Source organism: Erythrolamprus reginae, chromosome 1 (genome assembly GCF_031021105.1).
Source record: "Erythrolamprus reginae isolate rEryReg1 chromosome 1, rEryReg1.hap1, whole genome shotgun sequence".
Lineage (NCBI taxonomy): Eukaryota > Metazoa > Chordata > Lepidosauria > Squamata > Dipsadidae > Erythrolamprus > Erythrolamprus reginae.
This window is the reverse complement of record NC_091950.1, coordinates 332,595,482-332,609,450: the sequence shown is the minus strand read 5'-3', so window position 1 is coordinate 332,609,450 and position 13,969 is coordinate 332,595,482. Positions and strand designations below refer to the sequence as shown.

At 37.8% G+C, this 13,969-nt stretch overlaps 1 protein-coding gene across 2 annotated transcripts in view; it reads left to right on the top strand.

Moving 5' to 3' along the window:
* THBS2 (thrombospondin 2) overlaps nucleotides 1-13,969 on the top strand; it is a 62,952-nt gene that overhangs the window by 46,205 nt on the left and 2,778 nt on the right. For both annotated transcript variants that reach the window (XM_070733894.1, XM_070733893.1), the window contains exons 17-21: nucleotides 2,849-3,083; nucleotides 8,017-8,244; nucleotides 9,468-9,739; nucleotides 11,501-11,598; nucleotides 13,560-13,699. In XM_070733894.1, the coding sequence (XP_070589995.1) occupies nucleotides 2,849-3,083; nucleotides 8,017-8,244; nucleotides 9,468-9,739; nucleotides 11,501-11,598; nucleotides 13,560-13,699 (973 nt within the window). The remainder of the gene's footprint in view (nucleotides 1-2,848; nucleotides 3,084-8,016; nucleotides 8,245-9,467; nucleotides 9,740-11,500; nucleotides 11,599-13,559; nucleotides 13,700-13,969) is intronic.

Sequence of the window (13,969 nt, the reverse complement as noted above, 5' to 3'; positions counted from 1 at the left end):
GGCAAATAAAATGATGTTCAGAGAGTTTGCTAAAGCATTTTACTGTGTGCAATGTTCCTTTGCGCAACTCTTAACAAACCTGGGTTGACACAAGGAAGATTGGGGAGCCCATGACATTTCTATGAGTAATAGTAATATCTTATATATTCTATATAATAGAATATACACAGAATATCTCCAAGACAGCCTTCTGCCACACGAATCCCAGCGACCGGTTAGGTCCCCTAGAGTTGGCATTCTCTGGGTCCCGTCAACGAAACAATGTCATCTGGCGGGACCCAGGGGAAGAGCCTTCTCTGTGGCGGCCCCAACCCTCTGGAATCAACTTCCCTCGGAGATTAGGATTGCCCCCACCCTCCTTGCCTTTCGCAAACTCCTTAAAACCCACCTCTGCCATCAGGCATGGAGAAATTGATTCCCCCAGGCCGTTTCCCATTTTACGTAAGGTTTGTCTGGGATGTATGATTATTTTTTATACTAACGGTTTTAAATTGCTTTTTATTGTTGGATTTGTACCGTGTTATGTGTTGTGAACCGCTCCGAGTCTCCGGAGAGGAGCAGCATACAAATCTAATTAATAATAATAATAATAATAATAATAATAATAATAATAATAATGAAATGAATTGTGTGTTGGAGTGAGCGGGAGAGTTTCTCTTTGTATATTTGCTTTTAAAAAAAACCCCTCATCAGGAATTTTAAAATTGGCAACACAGGTGCCAGATAACAATATCACCTTTTCTCATCGATACTTTGTTCCACTTATTCATGGTTTTATTTGGAAAGAAAATTACTTACTTAATACAGAATTAAAATTATTCTTTTCCATAATAGGCCATATGTCTATATTAAAAGCAAATATACCGTAATCATCAACAATCTGTATGTTGGAGAGGAGCTAAATGGCTGTGTTATTAAAGAGCAGCTTTCAAGTTTTCAAAGATCCGACTCAATATATTTACCTTTGATTTCAGCGTATGATCTGGAGTTTCTAATTGTATGAAGTTATTGCCTGAGGCTTCCTGTATTTTTTCTTTCAAGGGAACATTATTCAAAGCTATATCCTTTCATATCTTAAGAACATTGCCCAGAGAAAAGAGATTTTTTTTCACAGAAACATGTTTGCAGCACAGTTTCTCTCATTTTGCAAAGGGAATAAAGCCCAGATTCAGAACAGTTGAAGGCAAAGTCTTTCCCAGTTTCACTGATGTATTTTTTCAGCTCCTGGTGCTCTTAGTAGATACTTTGGGGCAATTACAAAATACCCAGTCAGTCAAAGCAGATGTAAGAAAGGTTTGCTGCTAGCAAAATTAGGACAGAATGGCAATTACAGGGAAGGACTTAGTTGAACTTGATTCCTCATGATGTGAAGGAGCTGTGGTGACACAGTGGTTAGAATGCAGTGTTGCAGGCTAACTCTGATTTCCACTGCCAGGAATTCCATCCTGATAGGCTCAAGGTTGACTCAGCCTTCCAGCCTTCCAGAGTCAGTAAACTGAGGACCCAGATAGTTGGAGAAATGTGCTGATTCTGTAAACCCGTTAGAGAGGACTGTAAAGTATTATGAAACAAAATGGAGTAGAGCAGGAATAGAATAGAACAGAACAAAACAGAGTAGATTAACAGAGTTGGAAGGGATTTTGGAGGCTTTTTAGTCCAAACCCCTGCTTAGGTAGGAAACCCTATACCATTTCAGACAAATGGTTGTCCAACATCTTCTTAAATCTTCCAGTGTTGAAGCATTTACAACTTCTGGAGCAAGTTATTCCACTGATTAATTGTTCTAACTGTCAAGGAAAATTCTCCTTAGTTCTATGTTGCTTCTCTCCTTGATTAGTTTCTGTTGGCTTGTCTCGGTTAGGCTATGAAACCTTCGACAACACCGAGCAGAGAATTTTAACAGAGCATGGATGTGTGATAAAGCCAAGACACAGACTTAGTTAAATAAGTATTATTTACATATAAACAAAATATAAACAATCCAGAATAAGCACGAAGCAAATACAGAATAATACGCACTGAGCAATTACAAGATTATCACAAAGCAAAATACAATATAAATCATAAGCACGAAGCTAACATACAATATAGCTAATAAGCACGAAGCTTATACAAGAAGATAATAAGCACCAAGCTTAGACAACTCCCCCTCTCTCAGGCAAAAGTGAAAAAGGAAGTGACCGAGCAAAGTAATGAGCTTTTATAGCTTCAATGAGGAAGTGACAAAAACAGCCTTGAATATTAACTCTTCAAGTACAAGTTAACTCTTTGAGTGCACATTAACTCTTTAAGTACAAGTTTGATACAGTTTACAATATGCAGATTACAATGGCAATCCCTAACAACCATGTACCCTGCACTAACAGTTTCTATCCATTGCTTGTTCTCCTGCCCTCAGATGCTTTGGAGAATAGCTTTTCTTTTTGGCAACCACTGAGATATTAAAACACTGTTATCATGACACCCCTTGTCCTTCTTTTCATCAAACTAGACATACCCAAGACATAAATTTTAAGTGCTGTTGCTAATGATTACATACACATCCATGTTATTTCCTCAGCAATGGTTCTGCACATTCTGCAGAGGTCAAGAATTTGAATGAAGAAGGTTCCTATCAATGCATCCCACACTCGGCAAATGGTTATACTCTGCCTCATTATCTGGTGGTATCTCATGCATTCCGAATAGAATGCATACATGATATGTCTGTCTGACACATTTCTGTCTGTCTGATGTATTCCTTGCCATAAGTAGATGTTTTTAAGGAGGCGATTAGCCCTGTGATTCCACAGCTTTTGTTTTGCTTTTATTTTTATTGCAAACACTTCATATCCATTTCTCTCCTTAGACTGATGTGGACAACGACCTGGTTGGTGACCAGTGTGACAACAATGAAGACATAGATGACGATGGTCATCAGAATAACAAAGACAACTGTCCTTACGTTTCCAATGCTAACCAGGCCGATCATGACAAGGATGGCAAAGGGGATGCCTGTGATTCTGATGATGATAATGATGGCATCCCAGATGACAGAGACAATTGTCGACTTACGTTCAATCCTGACCAGAAGGATTCTGACGGTAAGATTATATTTTCCTGTAACAGAACATTTTAAAAGCAAACCAATGTGAACATACAACACAGACATCAAACTCGATTTCATTGAGAGTCACATCAGAGTTGTGTTTGACCCAAAGGGGCAGGGGTGGGCGTGGCCAGCTAAATGTCACTTGTGTTGGGGGTCTGAGTGCTCTACCAGCTGCAACGGCCTCCTGCAATACTTTGCCTGTGAAAATGGAGCTCATGAGAGCCGCATGTGGCCCTCCCAAGCTCTGTTTTACTGACAGAGGCACAGTGGTGGGCTACAAGCTGGAACACTAAATTGCACTCGCCGCAGTGGCTCATAGGTTCTTGTGGGGCCAGCGCGATTTTGCTGCTCCACCTGTGGAGGTAGCAAAATCATGCACAGAGCCGCAGGTTTGCCCATGTTTTGGCATAAATGGAAGCAAAAAAACCTCGCCGAAACACGGGCACACCTGCGGTTCCATGCACAATTTTGCTACCTCCACAGGTGCAGCAGCAAAATCGTGCTGGCCCCGCAAGAACTTATGAGCCGCAGCAGCGAGTGCAATTTAGCGTTCCAGCTCATAGCCCACCACTGCAGAGGCACCACAGCAGGGTTGGGCTACTGCCCGGATGGGGAGGAATGACGTGGGGTAGCAAAAATGGAGCTCCACCCCAGTGCACCCAATTTGCGCTGAAAGATGTTGAAAGAAAATGCAGGGCGTCCTGCATAAGCCACACCCACAGTGTGGTAGTAAAAGTTTTGGTAGCCCTTCACTGCACCATAGTCCTATGCTTTGCTGTTTCCATGGTGGCCCTGCAGGCCAGATCTAAGCATCCTACGTGCCAGATCTGGCCCATGGATCTTGAGTTTGATACCCCTGACATATTCAGTAGTTATCTTTCACATGGACTCTCTGTTTTTTGATATATAATAATAATAATAATAATAATAATAATAATAATAATAATAATAATAATAATAATGCTTGACACTGGCTTTCTTTCATCTGGTGATCTCCAAATTAATTGTGCTATAATTCCCAGATTCCCCTCACCAGAAAGGGAAACCCTATATTTCAGATGCCAACCAAATATTGAGTTATTATATTTGAAATGAATCTGTTTAGTATTTTTGCCACTGACCTGCTTGGAGAAGTCATGTAGGGTCTCCTAAAGATGGTCTGAAGCTACCAATGCTACATCTACTCAGTGGCAATAAAAAGAATAGTTGCAATTATTGTTTTATTATTGCTAGATTATAATTGTATTCTGTTGAGGTTGTGGATATAGGGAATCTTATATGTGGCTTATCCTGAGAAGGTGGGGAAAAATGGAAATCAGAATTTGCCACCTAAAAAGTACGGAATCTTGACAAAGTCTGCACTGAAGAAAAGAGACTAAAAGTCATACTTCACTTTGGAAGGATAATTCTGACTGTGGCCATCTTTGTATAAAGGTTTTAATTCACATTGTTAGATAGAGTGAATGGAAGAGGCAGACAGAAGTGGCTTTAAAACAACAGCTCTTTATTTGGCAACTATTTACAACCCAGAAAAGGCTCTGTCTGACAGCCAGCCCTTCTATAGGAAGCTGCCAGACAGTCTAGCCAATCACCAGTCAGTATTTTAATTTGATGTAATTTATTTGATTTGTAAGCCTCCCAATTCCTTCCAGAATGGAGGACCTGACTGAAGTCTATGTACTTCAGTCTGAGAATGTTACACATATGAAGCCAGTTCCCAAATTAGGTTAAACCAGAATAAAACAATACATTTTTAATGTTTATTTTTACCTTGCCAGCTCAAATGTACCAGCCATTGAAGCTGAGTGTAAAATATGTACTCCTTTATACTAGTCTGATAGCCTAATGGCCTCGCTAGTATGCTAGCGAAAAACGTATTCAAAAAGACCATTCCAGTAGCTAGAACCAACCTTTTTATACTCCTGGTCTAAAAGGACCTGGAGGGTATCAAGTGTATAGTAAATGCAAGGATATAGTATACTATACAAGGATTTACTTGTATAGTAAATGCAAGGAGAACAGCAGGGTTAAGATTTATGGACTCCATTCTGGGAGTTAATGTGCACACAGATCTTCAAGTTGCCAAGTTTGGAGACCTATATCTTAATCACTAAATAGCAGAAATCCAAGTGTTAATCTATCATTCCAACTAGTAGGTGATTAACTATTCTGTGATCAAGGATCTCCTGCAGAGTAAGTGAATCATTCATATTTGATTGTCAAGGCTCCTACTGTTAGGACTCTACCAAGAAATTAAACCAAATACTATTTTTGTTCTGTTGTTCAACCAGCAGGCCTAGTTGAAAAACAGGGTGAGATGCATTTCTAAATTTCTGAAGGATTAGCAATCTTTTCAGCAGCAATCAGTGTTGCAAAACAAAATTAGGCAACATATGAACCAAATAATTAAAACCTCACTTGAACAAAGAAGCCATTTCTTTGAAGTTACCAGAGAGAATACAACTGGAGCCATACAATTACTCCCTTAAGTGTTAAGATAAACCCGTTTACAACTGGTCAGTATTTGGAATTCAAATTGGACAGCAGCCAGCCAGTGGAAAGTGGGGTCATTTTCTCATAAAGAGAACTATGGAAAATGTGATTCTTGCTATCTGTATTTTTTTATGTTCCATGGCCATGTTCCTGCTGATAAATATTTATGTATACAGTGTTCCCTCGATTTTCGCGAGTTCGAACTTCGCAAAAAGTCTATACCACGGTTTTTCAAAAATATTAATTAAAATATACTTCATAGACTTTTCCCCTATACCACGGTTTTTCCCACCCGATGACATTATATGTCATCACCAAACTTTCGTCTGCCTTTAATAAATATTTTTTTTAATAAACTTTAATAAATAAACATAGTGAGTAACAATCTAAATGGTTGCTAAGTGAATGGAAAATTGCAATTTAGGGGTTTAAAGTGTTAAGGGAAGGTTTGTGATACTGTTCAGAGCCAAAAATAGTGTATTTACTTCCGCATCTCTACTTTGCGGAAATTCGACTTTCGCGGGCGGTCTCGGAATGCATCCTCCGCGAAAAGCGAGGGAACACTGTATTCCTAAAAATCTGGGATAATTAGTTCAGAAATGGCTGATGGAGGAGGGAGAGAGGGAAAGAGGGGAGGGAGGGGAGATAGGAAGAGGGAGAGCGGGAGAGGGAGTGGGGAGGTAGAGAGATCCCATGATTGCAGAAATGTATTTGGTGAAACATCAGAAGTCAGAGATTTAAGGAATTTCTATATAAATCTAACATGGTTAGCACAGTTATGGAAAGAAAAGTTAAGACTACCTATAGGTTTCTATACCTATACCTATTCACAATAGATTCGTGGAATGGATGAACATTTGATAAACTGCCATTTAGTCCAGGGATTCAGAAGACTTGTTGACATTTTTGTTTGGGATTTTGGCATTTATTTTAATGCCTATTGTTTTTTAAACTCATAAACTAACTCAAGCCATTATAAGTATTCCATTATGAGACTGAGCTTTTCAACTATTTACCATAATGCCATTAGTCAATCTTTGTGTATAAGTGATTTGGGAACTCTTGAGTGGTTTAGCCTTGAATGCCCCATTAATCAACCACAATTTTAATATAGTCACATTCCAAAGCTTTAAGGAATGTCTTTCACTTTTAGCTTATCATTGCTATTTTTATGAAATAAACCAGTTTCCCACATAAAGAAAGAGTGTCCAAAGCTATTTTTATATGATTTACTTCATTGTCTTCTTCACTCATTTAATACAGATGGGACAAAAAATGCATGACAACATTCTTAAGTACTCATAGCACAACTATCAAAGTTTGTTGCAATACACAGATAACTGATTCAGCTAGATTCATTAACTTCTTTATATACAAGAATACAGATGAAGTAAATTTTACAATACCAATATAGATTCTTCTTCAAGCAGTTACAGGTAGCAGAGAACAGTTAGTTTCATTTCAGCAGCAGACAAGCACAGAGTGGACAAGAGAGCAGAGTGGACTGAGCCACACCCGGCCTTAAGCTTAAGTTTTCAGTTTCGGTTCTCTGCACAGACTCAGAAGTGGTTAGCTTCCATAGACTGACTTACTTGCTATGCCTGTTCATTGGCTGACCTTGTTAAGATGGCTCTCCCAGTTCATGAATATGTTAACAAAAACATCACTGAAAGCATTCAATGACACAGATCTAAAAATAAAATAAAATCCCAAACCACTTTTCAAATATCTAGTTCTGCTATACTCAGGATTTCTGAGGGTGCAAAGGATTCATTTTCCCTTCCTCCCCTAAATATTTTTCTCAGATCTCAAACATGGTCTTCCTAAGCTCTATAACAGTGTCCAGAAGTGGGTTCCTACCAGTTCAGACAGGTTCTATAGAACCCTTAGTAACTTGGTGGCCTGAGTTGCTGGAGCTGGCAGCAACCCAGGCATGCCACACCCCTGAGCTGGTTCTCTTGGCAGCACCATAGATGCCACCATCTTGTTTTTTGCTTCTGTGCATGTGCAACTTTTTCTAGTACTGTGCATGCATGCAAAGTGCGTGCGCCCATGCCGCCCCTCTCCGAGTCTACGAAGAGGGGCAGCATACAAATCTAATAAATAATAAAATAATAATAATATCCCTGAGCAAATCAGCAGGAGAAGAATCTGGAACACACCCCATGCCAGTGTCCTGATCATGTGAGCCACTGCACTCCAATCTTTCATTTATTACTGTGTAAACATGATTCTGATATAATTTTAACATAATTGTTTACAGATAAACATTCAATAGTATCTTATTTTTAGGAGTAGTACAGCTGTTGAATTTGTTGCACTGTATTATTCAGTACTAATTAGCATTTAATGTATAATGTAAACGTCCATAACTCCATACAGGGGGAAAAAAGCTGTTATTATGTGTGCTTTTTAAAATTTGTATGATTCAGGTGATGGCCGAGGCGACATCTGCAAAGATGATTTTGACAATGATAATGTCCCAGATATTTTTGATGCATGTCCTGAAAATGATGCCATTAGTGAAACAGATTTCAGAAAGTTTCAAATGGTGCCCCTGGATCCTAAAGGAACAGCTCAGATTGATCCAAATTGGGTAATTCGCCATCAGGGCAAGGAACTGGTTCAGACTGCTAACTCCGATCCCGGCATAGCTGTTGGTGAGTATTAGAATGCTTTCTGAGTGAACTAAATTCAGAATATATTGACCACAGCCGTTATTTATTCATGAAGTTCTTCAAGTATCCTGTGGTCTTTTTAGATGTTGTGCCTCCAGAAGTTGTGAATGCTCCAACACTGCAAGTTTTTAAGAAGATGTTGGATAATCATTTGTCTGGTGTAGGGTTTCCTGCCTAAGCAGGGGGTTGGACTTGAAAACCTTCAAGGTCCCTTCTAATTCTATCATTCTATTCTACTCTATTCTATTCTGTTCTGTTCTGTTCTGTTCAGTTCAGTTCAGTTCTGTTCAGTTCAGTTCTGTTCTGTTCAGTTCTGTTCAGTTCTGTTCAGTTCTGTTCAGTTCTGTTCTGTTCAGTTCTGTTCAGTTCTGTTCAGTTCTGTTCTGTTCAGTTCTGTTCAGTTCTGTTCTATTCTATTCTATACTATTAGGAAAGCCAAGAACCAAAATAAGTTGAAAAACTAATTAATCTGAGGGGCAGCATTTCAGACTGCTTTTTGCAGAACAGGCATGCAGCGAGTACCAACAGCCAGGGATTTACATTTGATGGGTACCAGAAGATGTACCTGCCTCTGTCATGGTGCCCGCTTTATGGAATATCCTTCCCCCTCAAAATTAGATCGTTCCTCTTTTTTTATATTCTGGAAGGCCCTCACAACGAGGCCCGTTGTGTGACCAGGTCTGGATTTCTCAGGGAGCTGAAAACATGGCTAGATGAAAACATGGCAACAACTAAATTTTTTAGGGGGAGGGAGTGCAATTATTATTTTTTTAAATTTACCATTTTGTGACTTGGTCAAGAAATTGAAGACTTCTGAATAACACAGAAATCTGTATTGTCCCGTTATGGAAAGACTCCTTTTTCAAATGGAAAGCTAAACCTTACTGACACGACAAAACTACCCCCCTCTCCCCCCCCCCAGATGACTCCATTATTGAGGGAGCCATTTTTTAATTCTTCCTTTGATTGTTTTTGGGTTTTTAAAAATATTCATTACTGTGGCTTTTTATATTTGTGTTCAGTGTTTTTATATTATTTAATCTATTGTGCACCGCTCAAACTTGTCTTCAATAGGTAAGTGGATGGCTATAGTAATTTGATAAATAATATTGACTTGATTCTAAAACAAGTGAATGTTTCAAGTAATGTTGACAATAGATGTGTGAAATGAAAGCACTCAGCATTTCTTTTCCATCCTGATTCAGGCTATGATGAATTCAGTTCTGTTGACTTCAGTGGCACCTTCTATGTCAACACTGACCGAGATGATGATTATGCTGGATTTGTCTTTGGTTACCAGTCCAGTAGTCGCTTCTATGTCCTGATGTGGAAGCAAGTCACTCAGACATACTGGGAAGATAAGCCAACCAGAGCTTATGGATACTCAGGGGTGTCCCTTAAGGTGGTGAATTCCACAACTGGTACTGGTGAACATTTGAGAAATGCTCTTTGGCACACAGGAAATACACTTGGACAGGTAACTAGTTGAAAATCCCCCATCGCCAATATGCTGTCAGCCCATGGAATTATGGTATTTTGTATTTCCCCTGCCCCCATTTAATTGCAAGAGAACCTTCCCATGTTCAAATCCTGTGATTAATGCACAGATGTTAAGAATAAGTAACAGATTCTGGTATGCATTGAACTTTTCTTTCTCTTCTACAGCAGCTGTTGTTGACCATATTATTTTAACCTTATTTATGATCATTCTAACTTGCCTCATGTCTATTTTAATTATAAGCGGCCTCAGGCTTTAAAACTCACACTGAAATGTCAGGGTAGCACACATGTCAAGACTAACTCTTCACGCAAGGAAAGTGCTGAAAATGTGAATAGTGTTCAGGCTGATGATAATTTTTTGCTCAGGTTTCATTATTAAGGGCTCCCAGAGGTTAGATCTGGGCAGATTGGTGGCATCTTAGAGAGGGGAGTTGTTTATTTTTAAGAGAGCATCGAGGTGAGCTTTATTTGTTTTGAGCAGATGGTTTGCTAACAGTATGTAAAGAAATCCTTGCTATCAGTCCGAATATTGTGGTTTCTATGCTGAACAGAAACGGAGTGTTACTTCTTCATTTCACTTTCTGAGGGATGCTCATCTTAAAACTCTGACAAATCAGTATTGAAGATATGGCCTAACCAATTTATATCTGGTTTGCTAGACCCAAACCAGGGCCAGTTTTAGTTTGAATGTAATGGAATGAAGTAGAATAGAATAGAATAGAATAGAACGGAACGGAACAGAACAGAACAGAACAGAATTTTATTGGCCAAGTGTGATTGGACACACAAGGAATTTGTCATTGGTGCATATGCTCTCAGTGTACATAAAAGAAAAGATAAGTTTGTCACGAATCATAAGTACAGCACTTAATAATAGTCCGGGTACAAATAGGAACCAGTCAATATAAATTGTAAGGATACAAGCAACAAAGTTATAGTCCTTCAGTCATTTGTGGAAGGAGATGGGTGATGGAAACAATGAGAAGATTAATAGTACTACAGATTTAGTAAATAGTTTGACAGTGTTGAGGGAATTATTTGTTTAGCAGAGTGATGGCATTTGGGAAAAACCTGTTCTTGTGTCTAATTGTTTTGGTGTGCAGTGCTCTATACCATCGTTTTGAGGGTAGCAATTGATACCAATTACAGTAGTATTTTATCCCAATTACTCAGTCCCTGCATACAACTGGTTACTCCCCTTGTATCCGTGAATCACAACCGATTGCTCTACATACTTTGAAATATACCTGCCATGCTAGTTTCCTCCTATAGCTCCTCCTATCATGTCCTTCTCTCAACCTTTCTCTACAATAGCCTAAGTCATAATAGTATCAGAAGGGTGAAAAACTCCAAGAGACATAGAATTACAAAATTGGAAAGGATCATTGAGGCCATCAAGTGCAACTTCCAACTGAAGTCATGAATTCAAATTACAGCATCCCTAGCTAATGGTTGTCTACTTTCCACTTCAATACATATAGTGTAGGGAATCCATCAGTTTTCTGCAGAAATGGTTCTACTATCAAACTATTTTATTGTGAAAGTTTTTATTTTCCAAAGTTCAATTGAAATCTGTTTCCCATCATTTATATGAAACATTTTATATTATGCAATCTGGAATACAAGAGGAGGGGACTTGATTTTTGACATGAAATCCTTTCATTTACTGAAAGGTGGTGGTATGAGTTGGAATGTACTACTCATGATACATTACCTGTGTGTTTTATCTTTTTAACAGGTGCGTACCTTGTGGCATGATCCCAAAAATATTGGCTGGAAAGATTACACTGCCTACAGGTGGCATTTGATTCACAGACCTAAGACGGGATTAATAAAGTATGACATTTTCTTCTGATGTATTCTATTGCTTTTCCATCTGAACATAAATGCATTTGATAATGCTTTGTAAGCAAATGCCAAAGTTATTACTTCATTTAGGGCAGCCTGTTTCTTTTTATAGTTGAAACCTTTGGGGGATTTTGAATTCCTGTTTTCCCACTTTTCCACCTCATCAAATATTTTCAATTTATTCTGAATGGCATATATAAACAAAGGCAAGACATTATCACATTATTTAAAATAACTTTCCTCCAACTCTTAGAAAGTTGTGGTTTTACTATGAAATAATCTTGTTCTGGATAGAAGGGGAAAATGATAAAAGTAAAAAAAAAAGGATTGAAATAAAAGATTGCTCCCCTTTCCTTAAAATTAAAATGAATATAATGAAGGCAATCTTAAATAGATTTTTAAAAATAATTGGATCTTCTGGAGATCATTTATTCAGAAAAATATTTTACTAAAATATACATGTAAAGAAGTTCCATTTTATGTCACATATATTCCCATGAATGCAATATTACGTATTGTTATTATTACTAATAATTTCCTTGGGAATTGTTACTGCATTTCTCCTTCTGTTTGCCCATGTCTCCCTCTACTCATTCAATTTCTCACACATTCATACAACATGAATTATTGTCCCATGTATTTGTTTAAGATGTGTGGGAATTCTTTTGGCTTTCAGATATGTAAAGAATTCAGTCTTTGCATGACATGAATTTACCTCCTGTGTAAATTAGTATATATCTATGCCTTCTGGTCATTGTGTTTTTTAGCCCCCAAATTTTGGAAATCTGGTTCCCACTAAAAAGCAAAAAGTAATATATTAAAATGTGTATTATCTATTGGATTACTATTCTGGTTTATTTTGTCCTGATCCACTTTTATACAAAAATGAATTATCTTTAGTGATGGGCGAACCCGACGAAGTTCGGGTTCGGCGGATTCGGGCGAACTTTGCATAAAATTCAGGTAATGTCACCGAACCTGAACCTGAACCCCGAACTTTTTGAAAATAGAGCCACAGAGAAAGAAGGCGGCCCTGTGGTTGGCCACCAATTAAATTTGCAAGAGGGTGAGCGGGGACGCAGAGTAGCAGAAGGAGGCAACAGCAGCCACCCACCAGCTTTTGCCCAGCAATCCCATATGCAGCAGGCATCACATTTTTCACAGTAATCTCTTGTGATGGAAGGGCATGCGCTCTGTGGCGCTATCGGTCTCTGGCTGCTGTGACCAGTAGTAACAGCTTGAGGCTTCAGATTACACAGAAAAAGGAAAGGCAGAGAAAGAAGGCGGCCCACTATCTTCCAATTATTCATGGCACAGTTCAGTCCAAATACTATCCTTGAATGTTGTTTAAACATACATATTTTTATGAATGTGTAATTCATATATATATTTTTAATGATCATTTTGCAGAAACTGTACGCACACTGTATAGAGTGTGATATGTAATTATGAAGTGTAAATTCATTACATCTGCCAGAAGAAAACAAAAACAGACATTGATTATCCTTATACTATATTAAAATCACTTAATTAATTGGAATTAATATAGTGTGTCTAATGCTTGCTACAAGTTTCTTTCCTATAAAAGAATATTGACAATGTCTTGATATAATTTAACTGATATTATAATTAAAGCTAAGAAGAAATAAGTATATTTAAATAAATACATAAAATTGCTAAATAACAATGTTGTGCAAACCATCTTGATTTCCAAAATATTTCATGCTCACATTATTGTCTTCTATGTTCAACTTTTTTTTTCTGAAAAAGTTGGATTGCTCAAACTTTATTAGAAAGGTTTCTGACTATACTAGAAATCTTCGAAGTTTGAATTGGAGCTGTTTTGAATAGGTTGTTTTGAATTCAAAACATTTTGCATTTCTAAAATGATGAATTATCACCTTAAAGATTGAATATCACTTAAACTATGGTTTCCTGTTCCCTTACAGGGTTGTAGTCTATGAAGGAAAACAGATCATGGCAGATTCTGGACCCATTTATGATACAACTTATGCTGGTGGACGATTAGGTCTCTTTGTCTTTTCACAAGAGATGGTTTACTTCTCTGACCTCAAATATGAATGTAAAGGTAAATTGCAATTTAAGATTATTACTGCAATCATAATTATATGTATCTAAACATTTCAGTTTCCTTAGAAAATTTCTGGAAAGATATAACATGGAGAGGGGATATGAAGGAAGAATGCTGAATTGTCTGTTTCTTATATACATGCTCATTATTTGGTTTCTAAATAATGAGTTTGCAAAATGTTTCATATTTCTGAACTACAGTGTTTAAAATTTGGGATTCAAATTTTGTCCTCTTTAGGGTAGCCTCAATGAAATTAGTAAAATCTCA